Below are 22,905 nucleotides of genomic sequence, written 5' to 3' on the forward strand. Positions count from 1 at the left end.
GCCTTGGACATGCATTTTCATTGAAGGATGTTTTTCTCTTATTGTTTGATAATTAGTTTAGTTAATAAAATGAAACTAGCTATAACTTTAGTTAAGTGCATACTAGGAGTCAGTTGCTACTTTGCATGCAAGTAAACCCTTTTCTAATTTCTCTTACCACTTGCTGCATCTGGATATAATGATCTTAAACAATAATGATATAAAACCCTACATTGTGTAAGTAAACTGATAAACATTTTATGCACCTTACTACATGCAAAATCAGCTATCATGATTCTGCTAAGAGTTCATATGCTAAATTCCAAAGCCTGGTTAAATCAATTCATTCTGAACATATTAAATACATGCATTCTTGACAGACACATTCTTGAAATGTGTTAAGTGGGCAGGTGTGTTTCTTCCATAAACATTTTTTTATTCAGCAGAGCAATTAATCTTATCTTGCCACAATTATATAACAGCAGATTTGGCATAAGAAATGGCTAACTTATTAAAGTGTTCATATATGTGCAGATAAGAGACATGGGTAGCTCTTCTGAATTATACTGTTATTTATGCAATTAGTCTTTTATCTTATATTGCAGACAGAATCCACCAAGGCGGAGAATCCAAGCATCAAGAAATCACTCTTTCCTCTTTTTAGTACAAAGAATCACTTAAAGCATAGCTCTTCTTTGAAAAAGATTCCTGTAGTCACTCTACCTATGGTATTGACTTTTAAAAATGGTAGCACTGAATTAAAACAAACAAACAATTACTTCAGTAAATTTATTTTACTGACCACAACAGCATGTATTTTTCCCATGGGATCACAAGCCTCTTCATGCAAGCTAAGCATCTTGAGCCAGTTCCACAAATTCAAAGGTTTTTTAAGTTTTCAAAACTTCCAAGAAGTGTGGCATGGTTATATTTTGAAAAATTAGGAATAGATGTTTGTAGCAAACCATTAAATGCAACATCATCTGAAATCAGTCACATGGTACTAATGTTCAAATTATCCTTTCTTTATATTACTTAGTTGAGTCATGTTTACGTGGTTTGCCATTTCTTTCCTTCAGCTTAAGTAAAAAGAAGTTTCCTTTGAAAAACAAAACAACCTCTTATTAACTTGATTTGCCACAGAACTCTATATTGGTCTGTTTTTAATAGCTTTAATTTCCTTAGGTTTTGTGGTAATTAGCTGCCTTGTTGTTTTGATTGGCAGAATAAAGGCTAAGCTCCCTACATTTAATGTCTTAACAAATTTTTAATCCTAAGATTTAGTTGCTGAGAAAACACTATCTAGCCAATAATTTCTCGTCCCTCCCCAATAATTCTATGAATACTCAAACCATCCCGGTGATGGGTTCAGCCATCATTTTCCCTTGCAACTAGTGTAGCATTACTTAGCAACCTGTGTGATTAGAAACTTCATTTTACTTTGGTGGGGAATAAATTGTTTCCTTGCACAAATAATGCACAACTAACAGGCTGATAACTCTCAATTCATATATTGATCTTTTTTCTTTAGAAGAAAGAAAACATGTTTTGTTTTTGTTTTTTGTGGAGGTGGCTCATGATCTTAAGAGCAGTATGGAATGCTATGGAAATGAGGATGAAACACAACAATGCACTTATTTAACTGCTCTTTCTCTCTTACAGTGATTTCACTAACAGCATGTGAATGCCTTAAAGGTGGAGGTTGTAACAAATCTGCATGGCATCTACAAATGTGATTATTAATATGGACACATTAAAGGGGCATTGCAATAACAGGCTTCACCTGCATTGCTTTGATCTGGGAAGCTGGGAGAAGGGAAGCAGTTTGGAACAGCTACTCCTTAGGAATTGATTATCCCCCAAAATCTTTCTGTGTTGCAGATGCCTGGGAGTGATAGTCAGGATCTTTTGGCATTACAGAAAGCTATGCACTCATCTAATCACCCTGGCAGCAGGCAGAAGGATTGGCATTCTGATAAGATGACAGAAATCCAAAGTCATGTAAGTGAAAGTGTTGCTTCGTTCCAGTTTAAGGTCAGGGGAATAGTAGGTAGGTCTGCTAAGTTGCAACCCAAAGTACCAGTATATGCCTTTATATCATAGGAACATATGAAGCTTATACTGCATTCAGGTCATTGGTCCATCCACTGAGTACAGTGCATGCTGACTGAATCCATTGCTTCTCTAACCCACTTTTCTCTGAGTTTTTAGTCCAGCCATACTCTCTCTTCCAAGCAAGTCTCTAGGTATGCCAAACAGCAGGATGGAGCGGATGAAAGAACCAGAGAAATACTGAAGGGAGAAGATAAAGCTACATTGTGTTTGATGTCACTGTTTTTCCTTCTTCCCTCCAGAATCAACCTAGAATAGTTACTGTTGCCAGTCTCACAACCCAGAGGACCATTTTTGCTTTAATTCCACTGTGACCAGCAATGTGTTGGACAGGGGGCAGTATTTCGTTGTTGTTGTAATTAGAAACTGTATACAGTTGTACCTTGGATCCTGAACACCTTGGGAGCTGAACGTTTTTGCTCCTGCAAACCCAGAAGTGAGTGTTCCGGTTTGCAAACGTTCTTTGGAACCCGAACGTCCAACATGGCTTCTGATTGGCTGCAGGAGCTCCCTGCAGCCAATCGGAAGCCATGCCTTGGTTTCCAAATGTTTTGGAAGTCAAACGGACTTCTGGAGTGGATTCCATTCAACTTCTGAGGTACTACTGTATGTTATTTTACATTATTGGCAAATACCCCGAGGCAGAATAGAATACATTCTGTGATCAGAATTAAATACATTGGGGGGAAATCTATAGCAAGTCAGCAATGTAAGAAAATTAACACTTTCAAACCTCAAAACAGGCCTGGTTAAAGAACTGAATTTTCAGGAGACATTTGAAACATGCAACTGATGGTGCTTCCCAAATCATTTTTGGGAGAGTATCCCAGAGGGTTGGTGCTGCAGGTGAAATGGCCTTTTCTGAGAGGTTTCCAGATGGCAATATGCTGGCCGCAGTATGGCCAGCAGGGTCTCCTCTTAGGTTGATCAATAAAGGTTGATTTGGCCTCTGGTAGAGGCAATCAGTACTTGGCCATAGCTGCTCAACAGCAGCTAAGTGAGTTGCTGGCCACATGTTCATACTAGAGAAAGGTGTAAGGTAGCAGCTGAGGCGGAGACATGACACATGATCACGTGAATGATCAGCAGTTCCTTGTGCAGGGTGCTGACATTAGCAGGCTTCATGGAAAGCCTGCCTGGACTGCCACATCATGGTTACCTCTACTCCTTTTGCTGCTACTCAGCAGTAGTGGACAGGTACTGTCTCCACCCCTGTTCTTTGGCAGCCAGTGGCGTAGTGTGGGGGTGCGGGGGGGCGGCCGCACCAGGCGCAACATCTGGGGGTTAGGGTTAGGGGGCGCAAATCCACGGGTTAGGGGGCACAAATCCACGGGTTAGGGGGCACAAATTACTTGCCTTGCCCCGGGTGCTGACAACCCACACTACGCCACTGTTGGCAGCTTCAAAGGAGAAATAGTTCCCCAAGGTTCTGACCCAGGTTCTTTATTAACTACTCCATTTGCCAATTAGTGGCATACTTTTTTGGATGATTCGATGTCCTTTACATTCCGTGGTAAAATATAAGAATAGCCCTAAACTTCTGCTTCACTTCACTTCTGAAGCATAGGTGAATTATTTGCCAGATCCTATACCTGCTAGTGAGCTATTGGCCACATTCACATGTCACTCTAAACCATGATGTGCAATGTGCACGATCCACACTGAGTGCTCCCCCTTTCTTCCTCCTACATTGCCAGTAAGATTCAATCAGATCCTTTCACTTCTGCTTTAGTTAGCCAGTTTGTCGTGTGATCCAAGCCTGGAATTGTGGTTAACACTAGCTGTGGTTGGTTTCAACAAGCCAGCTTCAGAAACCGTGCTTTAAATTTGCCTTGTTTGAAATGAACCGTATTTCCTGCTTGCCACATTGTGTTACACCAGCAACAAAAGTTTCCGAACTTCTTATCTCAGACTCATGGCCAGGAGGAGTCAAAAATCTCATAAGGATAGATAAGAGTACAGGAGAGGTTTCAGTTTCAAATGTGAGGTGATAAACTCTCAAAACACACATGAACTCCCTTCAGCTAGATAAATTGATTTGCCATCTGCATTCCATCCTGTCCAGCAATGCTAAAATGACCTCAGGAGAGGAGGCTAAAGCACACCCCCTTAACACATATAGAGAACTGGAGGTACTGGGAAGCCATAGCTTCTGAGAAGTGCAGAGCATGGCTGTTATGGTATTATCCCATATGTTGCACTAGATTGAAGTACATAATTTAAAAGTGTCTTGTGGAAATTAGTCATTCAAGACAGATGGATGTTCAGGGATCTTACATTGGAAATATCTTGAGTCTTAGCAGCTGTTTTTAAAAGCTTCATTATTTATAAACTTATTTCAAATGTTATTTGGGTATTTTTTAATTAATTGAATAAAATCTCTATGTAGCTGTTGCATCTATTAGAAGGCAGCTAAAACTAACAATAATAAAGTGGTACTTTGGTTTTCAAACGTAATCGGTTCTGGAAGACTGGCTTCCGAAACATTCAAAAGGCGCAAAGGGCGGTCTGCAATTGCAGTGGAGACAATTGAAAAAAATGCAACGGAAGCCGTTTGACTTCTAAGACGCATTTGAAAACGGAAGCATTTACTTCTGGGTTTCCAGCATTCAAAAACCAAAATGTTCGGCTTCCGAGATATTACCACTGTATAAGAAATCATCAAACCTGGTGGAAGAGTGAAGAATAATGTTTATCATTTATATCAAAATTTGAGCACAGAATCTTCAAGTAGAGAAATGTTCATTCTGCACGCAGATGCTGAAAATGCAATAGTGTTTAAAGCTATAGAATATTATAAAAACATACTGGGGCACTGTATTTCTAGACTATACTTTCTTGAGTGAAAAGCGGAAAGTGGATGGAAAAAGAAATATATTGTAAATAATATACTTACAGCTCAAAGCATTATTGAACAAAGGCTGTTTTTGATGTTTATAAGCAGAAAAGGGAGTACAAAGAAATAAAAATAACAAGGCCCATGAAGTTTTCTTCTTTTTCTTTAGAGCCAGCCTTTAAAATCCCTCCGCAAGTTGTTGCACCTTTCTTCATCCTCAAACCATTCAATTCCTTCTGAACCTCGATTCCAGCCCTTACCAAGTCAGCCAACTAAAACATCTTTTTCTGAAGTTCGAATTCATCCCATAAGTCAAGTTTCCTCCAGTAGCAGCAGCAACCTGCGGCAGGAGTCCCAGTCAAAAGGCAGAACCACACTCCAGATCCCGGGCCAGATGGAGCCCAGTTGGCATGTTTCCCCAGTGAACAGGAGTGCCAATGATGGGACTTCATACTCTGATCAGATGCCTTCTAAGAGTGGGCAAAATGGTCATACTTACAACCGAACAAATAGATCCCGAATGCCAAACTTGAATGATTTGAAAGAGACAGCTTTGTAATAATACTCCAGGAAATGCTATTGCAGGGATTTTATCAGGGGGCATGGCAGTGCTGGTGATCGTGGTGGTAACTGAATTCTCAGCTTTATAAAAGGTGTGCAATATTGAATACTTGGAGCTACTGTTTGGTACCACACCAATAGGGATCTTGCAGTGAAATTGTTAATTGCCATTCATCTAATCTCATGACAAAAGAATGTGCACTTCAGGGAGAATGAACTTTTTTGCCCTTTTCTCTCATTTTACATTCCAGCTTAGTGCACTCCTCCATCTGTATAGGCACTTCGGAGAGTTGAAAGAAATGTCTTTAGACCTGTGCCCTTATGAAAAAAAAAATTGCTGCCTAGATTTAATTTTTTTAAAAAAAGAAACTGTGGGGTTTATGTGAAACACTTGTATCCCTAATAAGGGTTTAAAGTTAAGTTGTATGTTTTTATTTGTTTTTTAAACTTCCATATTTGATAGGGTTTGTAATATTTATTTATGATCTACTATTGTATTGTTATAATCATATCTTATGTTACAATGTATAGTTATTTTGAGCTGTTTGAAACATTGTGATGCAGTGCAACAGCTACAGTAGTTTCTATAAAAACTAACATACATAGATTGCATCAGGAGTATTTTATTATATACATAAATTATATATATGAATATATATATATATATATACAGATATATATAAATGGTAAATAACTGTCTTTTTAAAAATATACTCATTTAAAAGAAAAGTATTGTTATGACACTATCTGCCATATTTTTATACATTTGTGATATAAAGTGCAGTATTATACTTCTAATAAAAGGGAACTGAATGTGGATTGAAGTGTGAACTGTAAGAAGTTTTACCCAGCTAGTACTAGATGCAGTGTCGTTGCTGACAAACAAAATACAATAGTAATTCTCAGACTTTGCTCTTAGCTTGTTTCTGCAGGTAGTGGCTTATCAAAAATGGAAACCCTTAAAGTCAATTGAAAAGTGATATATTTCCCCCTAAATGTGTGCTTAGCTTTTCCCATTACTCTTAATTGAAGATGGGCATCTGCATTATCGTGGTAGAATCCCACCTTGTTACAGTTGTCCATGCAGAAAAACTAACCTGTAACAAGTTAACGCAGATCCTCTTCTGTTCAATATGTGAGGTGAAGACCAAAGAGCCACAGCAGGAGTTGCAAGTGGCAAGCCAAAGTTGGCATGACTTAGCACTGTAAATCATGGTGAAAGGTTTTAGGCCTCTATGTATTCTTTGCACTTTGCTTGAAATTGTACCGACCAGAAAGTAAAATATTGTATTTAAATGTAAGAGAGGATGTGGCACTTCTATTTTGTTTCTAAGATTTAATAAAAACTGTGACATAATATTTGAATATGGAAAGCAACACTTTTTCTGCTAAGTTTGATTTTCCCCTATATCACTTATAAGAATATCTATGTGGACATTAAAGCTTCACTCTCTTCAGAGTGCTGGATGTTTTCTAATTTCCTATAGAATATTATTTTTAAAAAATCAAGTGGACTTATAGCAGAGTGTATGTAGAGTCTAATATTCCGTTTGCTCACAATTACTATAACTCAGGAAAAAAGATAATTGGAAAAATGTTGGCCCATTATGGAGCTGGTATAAATGAAAAAAGAATGAGACAATAGTGTCAGAACAATACATGTTTTAAGTCTTAACTCCTCAGACTTACACAACTCTTGAAAGCATAGCTTAGTCAACTAGTTGTTTTTCTAGCAGTTTACTGCTTTGTTCTCCAAAAGATTACCCGAAAAGCAGAAACTTGCTGGTTTACGCGGATATTTAGAAGTTACAGACGAATGGAAGAGATGTGCTCTTAGCTTTGCAGTACATTAAAGGTATATGTGAATTTTTAAAAACAGCATCAGCAGACTTCATAGCAGGAACAAAATGTTTTTCATTGCAAAAACCAAAAACCTGAGTTGGAAGGATAGTATATGTGTCTGTTTCCTATTTAGAAAACAGGTATTAGAACAATACATGAAATAATGAGTGTGTTGTGGGGAATATGAGACCGTATGATGGAGTTTGTTTAGTAACTGGGTGTCAATTTGATTAATAGAGTATCTATCTTCTAACAGTCTCCTTCACCCACCAACTGCCAAAATTGGCCTTACTATTTGTTTTGAGACTGCAGCTCTGAGCAGTACTGACTGCGTTACACTAGTTGTAGCTGTTTAATTATTGCTATACCCCATTTTGATTACTAATACTTATTACACTGCAGGCAATTTGCACACACAATTTTTTGTAATGCTATTTCTAGCTCGTGTGTGGAAGCCCTCTGCCTTGAAAAGATTTAGCATCAAAGTTAAGTATATCAGAAAATCATTAATTGTATTGTTGCATTTAAAATTGGTATTGCCATTTTCAAGGATAAACCTGAAAGTATCTGTCTGACTTTCAGGAGAGAGTGAAGAAATAATATAATTTTCTCTTTTTGTTAAAATAAAAACTGTACATCATGCTTGAACACACACAGTTTCCAATCTGTTAATATAAAGAGTAAGTCTTATTTCAAAAGCCTTGCACTTAATTTGGTTTATGTAGCCAACTTGTAATATGTTAGACTTGTAAATATGCTAAGACATCCAAAAATCTTATTAGGCTAATGGAGATTTGCTAGCATCAAAAGAAGAGCAAAGCCTATTACACATTAAACTATTATTCAAGTGTGAGCTTTTCTCTTCGCTGAGATTAGAAAAGTAATTTGCTGTACTCTCTGTAGCTTTACCAAGGATAGAGCAGCTAAACTTAGGTATGTGTATTGCTCTCTGATGGTATTCCTAGTGTAAAATAATCAGTGTCATGTATACTACTGGAAGGCAGCATACATTTTCCTGTGGGATTGTAGGGATATTTTAAATAGGGAAAATAAAACATTGATATATTTAACAATATCTGTGGAACAAATCTTTGATACTTTTGCAAAATTGTCCATTCAATAGCATTTCGTTTGAAAGTGCCCATATTCCAATGAAATGCATCAAAACCGGCCTAAACAGTTTATTGAAAGTAGAATTTGGTTTCCAAATTGTAAACATGCTGCTGAGATTTTTATTTTGGTAAACGTTGATGATAGTAAAAAAAGAAACAAGTTAAATGTGGGGAACGAGAATATTTTTAAGATCTTTTTAAAAAAATGTAAGTTGTTTTTAAAATTTGAAAGATTAGCAAGATTTATGACTGAGATCTAGCTTGTTTAGTGCAAGAGGTTTGAGAGCTGACATTACACAATCAGAAATGGACAAGCTTAACTGACCAACTATAATAATAATGGCAGTTGCACTAGTTATCCTCAAGCATCAGGCACCCACTGGATTTGGCTGTTGCATTACGCTGCTAATGAGACTCCTACTAGCAGACTGGCTTGTCACGTGAGCAGGTTGCCACAACTGGATATCTCCCTTTTTAAAAAGAAAAGAAAACAAAGCACACTACTTTGAGCAACAGACAAGATCACTGGGGAAGGACAATGGCAGTCACTCCTTGTTTCTTGGATTTGGCATACATTAATTGCAAGCATTTCAACCCAGTACTTTATAACTTCAGCCCAAGATCAGGAGATATGGTTTTCAGGTGTGTTTTTTAAAAAACCGTGTTCTGTTTTTAAACTCCTATATCAGAAGGCTTCCCATATAAATCCCCAAATAGTATTGTGATCAGCCTCCCGCTCCTGATTCGTAACTATTTTTTAAAATATATATAAAAAATCATTTATGTCCTAGAAGAGAAGTATTGATACAGTCTTTAGTATTTCATTTGGCTTTTGTATAGAAAACACAGTTATTAAAATGTTCTCTCTTCCATTCCGCCATCCCCCCACACCACAAAAGTATGAGTAATACACGGTTTCCAGCTGCCTTAAATATATCCAACTTTTATTTTTTACACTGTATGGTAATTCAGCTAAAATTGAAGGCATTTGTAAAATAACCAACAGAGAGGAACCAGGAATCCAAATATTTTAAGGCTCCTTAAAATACCAAATTGAATTATGATCGAGAGCAAATGTAAAATTGGCAGAGAACAGGTATATCTGTGTCACAGTTCTATTTGAGTATTGGACTAGTGTTTGTTAGTTTTGCTCTGAGGTAGAATAATAAAACTTAGTCAGACTTTTGCCTAAAACACTCTCAACTGAGAATGTGAATGTGTAGCCTGACTCTTGCATAACAGTAATGCTATGATAAGTTTTTGTGTATTTGTTTTTTGTGGTGGCGCAACTATTCAGGCATTAGATGAACATGCACAAGGAGTGTACAATGGTTCTGTCTTATAGTGCAGTTATTTGAGCTAGGCTTGGTGTATGTTGCAAGGAAAGCATATTACAGTAGTCTTCAATAAACATTCAGACAATATTAAAGTATCTGTGAAATTAAGATTATTTTAGAACAGCCTTCCTCAACCTGATTCCATTCAGATGTTTTAGAGTACACATCCCATCATTCCTGATGATTGGCCTTGCTTTTCTGGAGCTGACGAGAATTGTAGGCCTCAACATCTAGAAGGCACCAGGTTGAGGAAATGTTCTAGAAGAAAAGGTGCCTTTCCGTATCCAAATTCTTTCTCCTGTTATTTTTTATTATGCTAGCTGGCTTACACATGAGAATTAGTAGCAGATAAGGACAAAAGCCATTTTTCCTAGTGTCTAGTATAATCCAGCTGCTGTTTAAGAACTTTAATACAACACAGTTGCATCCAGACAAATTATCAAAATAAATTAATGTATCTTTATTTCCCAGTGAATTCTCTTCATTCAGCTACTGTAACAACAGTGTGAGAGACTTTCCTCACATGTCCGCTTGTGTCTGCTCACACAAACTCACTTATCAATATTCTGCATTATAGAATAAAAGTACCATGAAAACAAAACTGACCAGTTTGTAAACAAAATCCTTAAATGAATTTTATATGTTAGCTGAACACAGTTCCATTTACTTTTAAGAGTAATGAATAAAAGTTGACGTCACTCGCTTCAGCGTAGCGGTGTAGAAGATTTGCCCACTCCTTTGAAGTTTACCATTAAATGAGCAGTGCTTCTGGAAAATGTCGATTAAGTTCATTCAGCCAAATAAAGGTGACCAAGCTCTCTTAAACAAGCTGCTGCAATACAGTACCATTGCTTCTTGTGGCTGTTCGTAGAGCATGTTTACTGAATGTATAGCTAAATAGTTGTACACAGTTGTTGTTTGCTAGGACATTGCTCAACACAGAACTTTTCAGTTACCTCTCTTGGTCAGTTAATTACAAATTATAATACGGTGTTTGCTTTACTTTCTTTTTGAAGAGTACGGTCTTTCGGGGTTTTGGTCAGGAATGGGGAACCTGTGGCCCTCCAGATGTTGTTGGACTACAACTCCCATCAACCCTGGCCAAATTCCAGCATGACCAATGATCAGGAATTATGACAGTTGCAGTCCAGCACCATCTGAAGAGCCACAAGTTCCCCATACCTGTTTTTAGACAGTGCTTATATTAATTTTAAGATGCTCAGTGCATGCCCATTGTTAAATTGCTTAAAGGTCTTCCTTTATTTCTTTATACTGGATTGCCCTTTTTGTTTTGTTTTTCGCTCCGGGGACAGACGGACATGAAAATATCTAATTTCCCATTCTGAAACAGTTGTTAGACCATTGTTAGATTTTGTCCAGGATGTTCATTTGCTCATTTATTTGCTAGATTATCCGAGACATGCATTTTTAACTCTCATCATATTCCAGCATAACCATTATCTTAAAATGTGCTTTAAAAAAACAACAAACCACACAAATTTAGTCCACAGGACATAATGTGGAAAATACATCATGTGGGGGTTATTATTTTTGAAGAGTCGGTAAAATGCATGGTGGCTTAAGAAATGTATGGAGCATCACAATTTAATATTTGCATATAGAATCACCTGAGATGTGTGCTAATTCTAAGATTGCAAAATATACATTGCTGTAATGAATTCTAGTGGGAGGACTTAGAGTTCATAAGTGGCGGGAAATCTACCCCCTTTAGATTCTTTTTCTCCAACCTCAGTGTTAGAAGAATTAAAGTGAAGGACATACTAATTCCATAGTAGTACATTTTGACCTATAAATTCAGGTTCTCTGGAGAAGGGAAAAAAAATGCCAAATAGAGATCTTCAGGGGGAAATAGCTTTGGCTATTTAATATATTCAGAAATCCAGGACTGCTGAGATCTCCACTGTCAAAATATTGAATAAGAATTGTAGATGAAAAAATAGGGGAGAGGAGAAGTTAATAGCTTTAGGAAAGTCAAGGTAAACCCAAAAGATCTAAATAAAAAGGCGGATTTCTTGGCTTTTGAAGCGTTATAGGTAAAGATTACCCACTTTCACTATCCCTTTTTTAGAAAATCTCAGATGCGCAAACTTACAATCAACCTTGCTTTCTGTTATGAAAAAGACGTTATGTAAATCTTTGAATTAAAACTGATTTTGAAAATATGTTGGGTATTTGAAGATTTCATTCCAAGTTAATAAACCATCTGTAAAGTGTTTATAGAACTCTTTGTATCATGTTGTGCTTACACCGTATCAGATTGTTTTCAGGCATGTATTCCATTTTTAACTCCTGTATAATTTTTATTGTTTATGTAAATAGTATGAGAAAGAGAGAAAGAAATGATCCTATGTTTAATCTTTAATTATCAGCATGGGAATTATTCATTTTTACTGAGCACAATGTATTTTTGAATGGGCCTTCCAAAACATGTCTTTAATAAAAATGCAGGTTTTGCACTAGAAAACTGAGGTTGTCATCCCTCCTGTCCTCCAAAACATTTTGTGCATCTGTAGTAAGTTTGCTTCAGCCTTGCTGATCTTTTATTTACCCTTCTGTGCTTAGCTTTTTTTGAACCTCTAGCTCCTTGAATGTATTTGCCAAGAAATATTTTTGACTTGTCTGAAACATTTAAATGATACCAGTTTATGTACATTACTTTTGAGTTCAAATAGTACCTGTTTTATCTCAAATAGACAGTGACCTGCTTTTGGACATAGCCATATAGCTGACATAATATGCCAGTGTTCCCTTTACATCTTCGCCCCATGGGGTCACTGAGCTACAGAGGTCACTAGAAGAATCTATCCTGGACAAGAATATCATTTTTCTCTCTGCTTCATTCCGGAACAGCCCACAAGTGTTTCATCTACTTTATTACTATGATCTTATAATTTCCCCAAGCAGAAAAATTGCCAAGAGAACAGCAAGAAGTATACAGATACATGTCAGCATCAGAATACTAGTGCTCTTCTTAATTAAACTGACTTCTTTGGTTTACGTATGGCAAGGCTAGAGTTGACCATGAATCTCAGATGAGCATGTCACAGTAGGCCTATTCACACAGGTACAGGGGGACTGTGTGTGTCCCATTAGCCCAGCCATAGCCAGTGTCCATACGTTGAGCAAGGTGTTCAAAAAGGAGCACCTATATGTGTACAGTTGTATTTCCATGGGTACATTTTTTCATTCCACATGTGGATAAGAACCTAAGAGCCTGCTGGAGCTGGCCAGTGGCCCGTCTAGTCCAGTATCCTGTTTTTACGGTGGTGAACTAGTTTCCCAGAGGAAGGCTACAATTGGAACCTGAGCACAACAGCGCTCACTACTGGCAGTTCCCAGCAGTGGATATTCAAAGACCTACTACCTCCCATAGTGGAGATAGGACATAACCACTGATAGCCTCCTCTTCCAGGAATTCATTTACTCTTATAGCCATCCAAGATGGGACCATCACCAGGACAACATCAGGAGCGGGGTATGTTCCTGTTTCCTAGTGTGAAGCATATGTAAACACAGCTTAACTTACTGCCCAGCTTCAAAGATGGTTGTGTAGGAAAAATCAGAGGACTGTCAAACACTAGTCCAGACTTGGGCTTAATGTTCACAATTCCTTTTCTGTATCTAGGAGAGCCTTTTGTTCTCAATATTTTCTTCATCTCTTCTTCATCCTCTGCTTCATTGAGAAACAACTATTGCTCTCAATATTGGTTTGGAAATGTTTGTCAGCTGATGTATGCTCACTGATTCTGTGTTTCTAACAGATGAGCCAGTTACTTGCTGTGTTGCATATTAAACCATCTAGTTCGTCAAAATCTTGATTACTGCCATTCCAAATGGTATAATCATGGTCAGCAGTTTGTGTTCCACATCATTTCAGTCATTTGGATATACAGTATGTTTGAAGTTTTCCATTTCCTTTAGGTATCTCTATTGCTTGTTGCCATCACTTTTTTGGGATTTTGGTGAGTTTAATAAAATGCATTAGCCTGGAGTGACAGATTTCCAGTACAGCATTTAGATAATTCCTCCTTTGCAAATGTCTTACGGAAAGAAATACCCACCTTTTGTCCTCTATAAATGGCGTTGGATGCAGATGCTTCTGTTCCATAACGATTTCTTGCTTTCTAATTGGACTCCACACATCTACTTGGCTGCCAGAAACTGCCCTGTTACTGAAGACGATAAAATAAATGGGTGGTATGAGCACACACCAAAAAGCCAAGTCTATCCTAGGAGCAGCTGTGTGAGAGAGATAGAATTTGGAGCTTCTGTGTTGACCTTTTCAGTAACAAGAAGAGTGAGATCTCAATGTATCTGTGAAAACTGGAAGGAAGCAAATATGAGTTGGTGCCTGATAATCCGCTCTCTAGGAACATTGGGCTTCCCCAAGTCTGCAACCAGAGTTCCCTTTTCACTGGAGATGTTGGGAGCTGAACCTGAGACCTTCTGCATGTAAAGCATGAGTTCCACCACTGCACTTAGGTCACCCTATCAGAATGTGAATTGTGATAGGAACTAGGATTCTATTGATGCCCATAGAAATGCACTGGTCTCATGGATTAGAGACAGAGTACTGAGGGGGTAGGTAGCACTGGCAGCACTCCTGAGCCTCTTGGCCATTCCTTTCTGTAGGAGATCAGAGCTGTGTGTCCTACACAACCTGTCAGTCTCTCCCTAAACTTGCCTGCTGCCTTTCAGTGCTGAAGAGGATGCTATTCCATTGCCAGTGTTGAAGTAATATTCAACTGCTAGTCAGTTGAGCTGCATACTGGCTTCACACCCTCCCTCTTTCTGCCTGCCTGCCTGCCTGTGAGAGCCAGTGTGGTGTAGTGGTTAAGAGCGGTAGTCTCGTAATCTGGGGAACCGGGTTCGCTTCCCCGCTCCTCCACATGCAGCTGCTGGGTGACCTTGGGCCAGTCACACTTCCTTGAAGTCTCTCAGCCGCACTCACCTCACAGAGTGTTTGTTGTGGGGGAGGAAGGGAAAGGAGAATGTTAGCCGCTTTGAGACTCCTTTGGGTAGTGATAAAGTGGGATATCAAATCCAAACTCTCCTCCTCCTCCTCCTCCTCCTCCTTCTCCCTGCCCCTGAGACGTCCATCCTGATGAGTTCTGGAGAAAGCTTGATCACTCTTTTCTGATATTTTTGTTAGTCCTAATAAAAGTATTGCCTGTGGATTTTGGAATCCATCTATGTCTGGCATGTTTTGAGCTAGTTTCTCCCACTATAGTGAAACTTTCTAGTTATATGCAGTGCCTTTTTTTTAAAAAAAAAAAAGTTGAGGGGTACTCTCATTTTCTTACTCATATTGAAATACCACCCCTCAATAAGGCCAAACTTAGATTCAAAAAATATTTAGGCGTATGCATACCCCTGCGTACCCCCCCCCCCAGAAAAAAGCACTGGTTATATGTTTCTTCATTTTAAAACAACAGCTAGCATTGCCTATATATTCAGGTTGAATAACTGGCTGTATTTTTATCTCCACATTGCTTATGCTTTATTGGGAAGCCTATTAAGATGAGCCCTTTAATCATAGCAAATAAGCTTCCATCTTTTCTGGAAGCTTTATATGCAAAATCTTCTGCAGGTATGGCTATGTGCTTATTTCAAGCTTCTTCCTACACTTTTCCTGAGATGACTGTCACAGCACTTTTTAATCAGTCTCAATGGTAGATGATAAATATGTTCTGTATGGCATTTCACTGGAGCTAATACTTCTTGACACCAACATGAAAATGCAGTTCAGCTTCAACTTTCCAGCCCCACTTTTTGACATTTTCTGCAAGCTGTGTTCCTTTCCTAGATTTCCTCACACATATGCTGTTTTGGTGCTTTATAGGCTATTTTAATCTCTTTCTCCATAATGCATTTGCTCTTGTATCAAGAAAAGAACTGAGGCTTCTAGGTGCTTAGAAGATGAGAATGTTATGTGGTCTTGGCAAGCACAAGTCTGTGGTAAGGTAGTTGCTACTTTGAAATGAGTGCCCATTTTGAGCCAATAAGCATATGAGGTAGACTGCTATTATCTGTAGTGCACAGTATCATGTATACCACCAGCTCTTCCTGCAGACACCTGAATACATTGGGAGAAAACCAATGATAAATTATGCACAATATATGCTTTTTTTTTGTTTGCACTGCATGAATGGAGAACTGAATTGCAAACTTCAGAAAGGTTGGCTCTTTTCCAGTTCACACATTGTTTTGGAATGTGCAAATATGGTAAGTTTACCTTTAAATGTGAACCGAAATGAATTTCTGTCTAATATCTAGTGTTGGCTCAGATGAATAAAACATGATTGGTTACCTACAGCAACTTACTTTCTATATTTGGGTGCCATAATCCCAATGCTATTGGGGGGAAAGGTCTGTGTCATATAAGTGTATATATTTTTCTCCTCAGATACCTATCTTTAGAAACCCACAGCTGCTGCTTTTATTGCTCTATGTTACCTCTCTCTTCCTCCCTCTCTACATCAGCCATAGATGATTTAACCTGCAATTCTATAGCCCTTACATGGGAGTAAATTCTCAGTAGCCTTTTTAGGATTTTATTCTGAGGGGGGAAAGCTCCCTGTATGTGTACAATTGGATTTTATGAAAACTGTGTCACTAGGTGGCCAACTTCCCAGCCACCTGGGAGCTGCTAGCAGGGGCAGGCAAATGGACACGTACTGTATTTCCTTGTTTCTGTTATGGTATTTTTCTTCTTTATTTCATTCATATCCCACCTTTTTCTCCAAGGAGCTCGAGGTAGCAGATGTGCTTCTTTTCCCGCTCAATTAATCCCCCCAACAACCCTGGAGGTAGGTTAGGCAGGGCTTGCTGATCAGAAGGTCAGCGGTTCGAATCCCTGTGACGGGGTGAGCTCCCGTTGTTTGGTCCCAGCTCCTGCCCACCTAGCAGTTCGAAAGCATGTCAAAGTGCAAGTAGATAAATAAGTACCACTCCGGCGGGAAGATAAACGGCGTTTCTGTGTGTTGCTCTGGTTTCACCAGAAGCGGCTTAAGTCATGCTGGCCACATGGCCCGGAAGCTGTCTGAGGACAAACGCCAGCTCCCTCAGCCTATAGAGTGAGATGAGTGCCTTTTTAGTCTAAGATCACCTAGTGAGCTTCATGACCAAAGGAGGCAGGACACCAAACCCTGGTCTCCCAGGTCCTCATCCAAAGTACCATCTTTATACCACACTGGCTGTCCAGTAATTATAGTCCTTTGTCTTTTTCAGTATTGTCTTTTATCTTATGAGCTGTTCAAAGAACACATTCTGTTATACAAAAGTAGTTTGTATATTGTATATAAAGCAATGTTAAACAATGATTAATTGACATTTAGGCCTAATTTGAACATGGTGTGAGTCAGGTAAAAGAAGGTTGCCAGTGTCATCATCCCATTTAAACCAAGACACATTGCTCAGGTTCAGAGTATTAGCATTCAAAGGATTCTGCATTGCAGGGAGTTGGACCAGTTGACCCTTGGGGTCCCTTCCAGTTCTACAATTCTAGGATTCAGTGACTCATAGCCCAGGAAAGTGCACTGCTGTTGTCCTGCTGTTATTTACATGAATAGTGGGGAAAGGCTTGGTTGAAGCCATTCCACTGTGTGGGTATGTTTTAACTGGGCTATTTAAAATAGCCCAAGAACTGCCACAACATACCCATGGTTGCAATGTGATAGCCCAGGGGTTGCTAAGATGGTGTCTTCCAGACATTGTGGACTCCAACTCCCATCAGCCCCAAACAGCATGGCCAACGTTCATGGATGATGGGAGTTCTGGTCCAGCAATGTGAGGGCACAGTCTTGGCAAAAGAAAAAAGCAAGCTGTCACTTCAAACCAATGAGATGGATAAATTCAGGATGGCTCCAATTCCCAATATCAAATCTTAGCTGTAAAAGTAAGTAGTAATTATTTCAGTTAAAAAAAAAAAACTTCCATGGGATGCTGAATATGAACACATTAAAGCAGCAACTGCATAGTGAGAAGGGATAACTATTGTTCAATGGATTCAAGCAGCCTATTAAGGGAAGCTGCAATAACTGGAGCTTAAGGAATTAGTGCTTTTCCAATCCATGAATCAAATTCATTATTCATTACCGTTGATGCCCAAGAGCCTAGCCTTCAAATATTTTGCTTCAGCCACCTCCATTAAAACTGAAATGCATGCATATTTTTCACTGTTTTAATCCCCGTATTGCATAATATGAGCAAGATACAACCCCGAATATAGAAATGTCAGCACTGTGGGGAATGCTATCTGGGAAATCTAAACTGTACCAACATAATAATCTGGCTTTCCACCCCAAATCTGAACTTTAGCTCTTTGCATTGTGAAGTATTTTTCAAATTCCAAGTTCCAAAAGAAAAGCTGCTCTCTTATTTTCCAGCTGGGGGGGGGGGAAGGAAAAGTCCTGATAAGACACACTATAGTTTGTCCTGTCACCTATGGGTAGAGTGGGTGAGTAAAAGCTATGCCACCCTACAAAACGCAACCCCTGTGTAAGTTGCAGGTTTAATGTATTGTTTTGGAAGGTGTGAACCAGGAAGATTCACATTTAAATCTGAGTTGAACAGAATTTATACTCCTTCCCTAGTTAAAAGCCTGTTTAATACCAGCACCTGCACTGAGCAATCAAGGTTCGACAGGCAACAGACCCAGCCACCAGTGCAAATGCAGAGCCAGGATTACATCTGTACCCAGCTGGCCTATATCAAAGTCCAAAATGAAGATCACAGCTAATAGGGTTGTTACTAAAGTCAAAGCACATAGTTATTTACTAATCACATGAAAGCTTCTTTTGTAAGTTAATCAAGGCTATAGGCCCCAACCCAACACAGAAGTAATTGGTATAACATGCATTTAACTCTGTTGAATTGTGGCCCCTGGAGAGTTCTGAGAAAAGCATAGGTTCACAGTGGCGAATCAGCTCGAAGAAGGAGAACCGAGTGAATCATCAAAATAGTTTTGGCTTTATTTTTGAGTGTAGATTTAAATTTATTTTGAAAGCCCTCACATTTAACACATGCACATAAGGAAGGAATGTAATTATGTACACACAATTCTACATGTTTACATCACAAACAAATTTAAGTCAAGATACAATGGAAATTTTCTATATGCTGACAGTGACACACATTGAACCGTTGTGTAACTGGTTTTGTAAACCACGGAGAGGTTTTATTACAATCAAACGGTATATGAACAGATAAATAAACACAAATTAAGATTTCTATTTTTTAATTTATAAAATGGGAGTGACTTTAAACCTATTAAAAAGATAGATCAGAACATCCTAGCACCTCTTAAATTAAGTATCTATATGGGGGTGACGCGGGTGGCACTGTGGTCTAAACCACAGAGCCCAGGGCTTGCCGATCAGAAGGTTGGTGGTTTGAATTCCCAGGGTGAGCTCCTGTTGCTCGTTCCCTGCTCCTGCCAACCTAGCAGTTTGAAAGCACATCAAAGTGCAAGTAGATAAATAGGTACTGCTCTGGTGGGAAGGTAAACAGCATTTCTGTGCGCTGCTCTGGTTCCCCAGAAGCGGCTTAGTCATGCTGGCCACATGACAAGGAAGCTGTCTGTGGACAGCTGTCTACTCCCTCGGCCAGTAAAGTGAGATGAGCGTCGCAACCCCAGAGTCGTCCGCGACTGGACTTAACGGTCAGGGGTACCTTTACCTATGGGGGTGACTGAGCTGTATGATAAGCAGTGTCAAATTATCAGTCACAGTCAAGGTGTTTATTGCCTGCAGCTGGAAGAAACCCATGGCCCCATCTGAGCTGGACAGGTTGCATAGCATCTGGGATACTAGCATGTTGAAATGAACATGCTAGATTCAAACCTGAGAGGATAGGATGATGCAGATTAAATCTGGTTAACATTTTCAGCCTTCCAGGACACAATTCATCCACATGCACTGATTTGTGTCATTTTGTATATATGGTGAAATACATGGTTTGTTTGCTGCTGTTATTAATGCTTAAAAATCATCATAATTTAGGGGAAGCAACAAAGATTTGATATTGCAAATGCTAGGACCTCCCCTCCGAGGTATGTCTTGTGCCATCACTGTATGTTTTGTCAACAACGGACGCCCCTTTTTTATCCAGATCTTTTGTTGTGTAGACGCCTTCTCTCCTCCTGGCTTTGCTGTTCAACGCAGCTGTTTTGTTGCTTTGTCGCTACTTGCCTTCTAGTTTTATTTTACTATTTTAATGTATATTGTAATTGTGTTAATCATGAAATTTTTGCTACCTGCCCTCAAACCATTCACAAACAACAAACAAATAAATAATGCTCAGCAGCGACAGGGAGAGAGACGGCTCAGCAGTTTCCTTTGAACAACAACAGCAACAAACCAAAACTCTTGGGAACATGTAGTTTAACCTTACTCTAAGGACTTGTGATTGGCTCATCCATTAAGACCTGCCTTAAGTCTAATTAAGTATGCTAGCATCAGCAAAGCTTGACACTGGGTGCAATGAGAAACGTGTGTGTGTGTGTGTGTGTATAAATTCCTCCTTTTTTTGCATAGGCCAGTCTGTACTTTCATGGGAGCTTCACAAAAATCAAGTCAAAGCCTTTCCCTCTCACCACCAACTCCTCCCACCCCTGGAGCTGAAACAGGAAATATAATGCAACATGGGATCATGGATATGTGGATATTAATTTCATCTCAAAATTGGGCTCTTGCGCTCTATTGGTTTAGACCAGGCTTCCTCAAGCTCGGCCCTCCAGATGTTTTTGGCCCACAACTCCCATGATCCCTAGCTAGCAGGACCAGTGGTCAGGGATGATGGGAATTGTAGCCTCAAACCATCTGGAGGGCCAAAGTTGAGGACGCCTGATTTAGACTTCAGTTAAAGCTTCCATAGTTGTGGAAGGTGCAAGTCACAGCAAAAGGGATAATGCCTACATTTATAGTACACTGAGATACTGAGGAACCTACTCATTCTATTCATTGTACTTCTATATCTTGCTAATGCCTCCCATCTCTTTCCCTTGCAATGTCATGTGGTGCTTAAGTTTAGCATCAAGCACACTTATTCATGCATACAAGCAGCTCCATCCTGATGGCAATGCGCACATGCCAGCCAAGTGGTATCAAGCGAATGTAGCGCGAGACAATGGGTGGGCGCAGAAGGTTCTGCACAGAAGATGATCTGTCTGAATTTCCATAGAAAACCTACAGAAGACAAAAAGAAAGGTTGGGGAGTGGGGACAGATTTTATTTCACAGAAGACAGAATTGAGGCCTTAACTTCCTTTAATTCTGCATTCAGTAAGTTGGAAACATATTTAGCGACTTAAATTATTTTGTGTCACTAATTTACCAAGCAATACTGCTGCTGGTTTCTGTCACTAGAAGCAAATTACTTGCAATTACATGGTGCATGTTGCCAAATTCTGCTTGGGGAGATAAACCAACCTCTCCACAGCTAAATTATGTTTATACAATAGTAGGCTTTCCAGGGCGTGTAGTTTCATCCTGGCATGTAGCATGGCTAGTCAAATCCATGAAGAACCCACTAGTATAAATGAGGAGTAAGTGTCATAAATGTATTGGCTCTACATAGCGTAAAAATGTTTATGACTGAAATGTTTCCGCTTGTAATTCTTGTCAGTTTTCTCAATTTAGAACAAATGCAGATTTTGCTCCAATCTAATGAAATCAAGGCTAATGCAGATTCTTTTTCTCATCCTTTCCCGTTCAAATTCTTTATTCAAATGTTGTCTATTAATACAGAATTTTATTCAGATTCTTTTTTTGTTTTTCTTTTGGCTATCAGCTATAGGCATGGCAAGTCCAAACTTCAGGGAGATTTGGGGTCGACAGGCAATTAGCTCAGAAGCTCCAGGTTGTGAAAGCTTGTACTCTGAATTCCCCAATTCTGAACTATAGTGCAGCAAACTGACAATAGATGAGATGCTAAAGAGGTGGTAGAATATGGTATTCAGTGTGGACTTTGCCACCTTGGAAAGCAGCTACAACAAGTAGCAGATTGTATGAGAATCTATCTGCTTAAAAATATCACACTCATTATACATGTTGTTGTTGTTTAGTCGTTTAGTCGTGTCCGACTCTTCGTGACCCCATGGACCAGAGAACGCCAGGCACCTCTGTCCTCCACTGCCTCCCGCAGTTTGCTCAAACTCATGCTGGTAACCTCGAAAACACTATCCAACCATCTCGTCCTCTGCCGTCCCCTTCTCCTTGTGCCCTCCATCTTTCCCAACATCAGGGTCTTCTCCAGGGAGTCTTCTCTTCTCATGAGGTGGCCAAAGTACTGGAGCCTCAGCTTCACAATCTGTCCTTCCAGTGAGCACTCAGGGTTGATTTCCTTCAGTATGGAGAGGTTTGATCTTCTTGCAGTCCATGGGACTCTCAAGAGTCTCCTCCAGCACCATAATTCAAAAGCATCAATTCTTCTCATTATACATAGCAGTGCTCTTTACAGCCTCCCCCCCCCCCGCAATTTACTCAAGAGAAAATAATATATTTCCAGTGCCGTAACACTTTAAAAGTTCTGCTTCTTTCTACAGTATATTTCACATTACAGAAACACCGTTTTTCTAAATAAATGTGGCACTGCTTACCTCCCACTAGATTCCCTATCAACAGTATCAGGGAAACTCAACCCTCTAATCAGTTCTAGAGGTAGGTAAGTTGTTGCATGTAGCAACTGGTTCCTCTGGACATTTCCATATCTGTCAAAACACATGCAGCCAGCTCAATGGCAACCTTCCTAGATGAGTGTTGTGATGGCTGGCCACACACATTAGCCTTCTGATTTATTTCTGTATCTCTTTCTTTACTGGGTGATCAACTGAAGTATGGTGAATAATTTTTTTAAGAGGGAATATTCCTTGTCCCTCACTTTATCGGGGCACATGAGTTTAACAAAATGATTTTAACCATTAAGAAGTAACCCCAGATAAGTGGGTTTAGAATCTCTCTTTTTTTTTAATAATAATTTTTATTGGTTTTCCAACACAGATAAGAAACAAAACAACACACTCACATAAACAAACGAAAACATATAAACATGTATAATTTCAAAAACCTTTTTTTCATAACCTTACTTCTCGGACTTCCCCTTACCTC

General features: G+C 39.2%; 2 protein-coding genes across 5 annotated transcripts in view; one reads left to right on the forward strand and one right to left on the reverse strand.

The window, feature by feature from the left end:
* Positions 1–12,264, forward strand: part of CDKL5 (cyclin dependent kinase like 5) — a 68,430-nt gene extending 56,166 nt beyond the window's left edge. For 2 of the 3 annotated variants that reach the window (XM_083734226.1, XM_083734227.1), the window contains exons 16-18: positions 585–707; positions 1,861–1,980; positions 5,097–12,264. In XM_083734226.1, the coding sequence (XP_083590352.1) occupies positions 585–707; positions 1,861–1,980; positions 5,097–5,486 (633 nt within the window). In that variant the 3' untranslated portion in view covers positions 5,487–12,264. The remainder of the gene's footprint in view (positions 1–584; positions 708–1,860; positions 1,981–5,096) is intronic. The other variant, XM_083734228.1, reaches the window with a different exon arrangement.
* A 6,514-nt stretch (positions 12,265–18,778) lies between these two features.
* RS1 (retinoschisin 1) overlaps positions 18,779–22,905 on the reverse strand; it is a 32,319-nt gene continuing 28,192 nt past the window's right edge. For both annotated transcript variants that reach the window (XM_083734605.1, XM_083734604.1), the window contains exon 7: positions 18,779–20,986. In XM_083734605.1, coding sequence (XP_083590731.1) covers positions 20,834–20,986 — 153 coding nt within the window. In that variant the 3' untranslated portion in view covers positions 18,779–20,833. The remainder of the gene's footprint in view (positions 20,987–22,905) is intronic.

Source organism: Podarcis gaigeae (assembly GCF_964106915.1).
Source record: "Podarcis gaigeae genome assembly, chromosome: 4".
In the NCBI taxonomy this organism is placed as follows: domain Eukaryota; kingdom Metazoa; phylum Chordata; class Lepidosauria; order Squamata; family Lacertidae; genus Podarcis; species Podarcis gaigeae.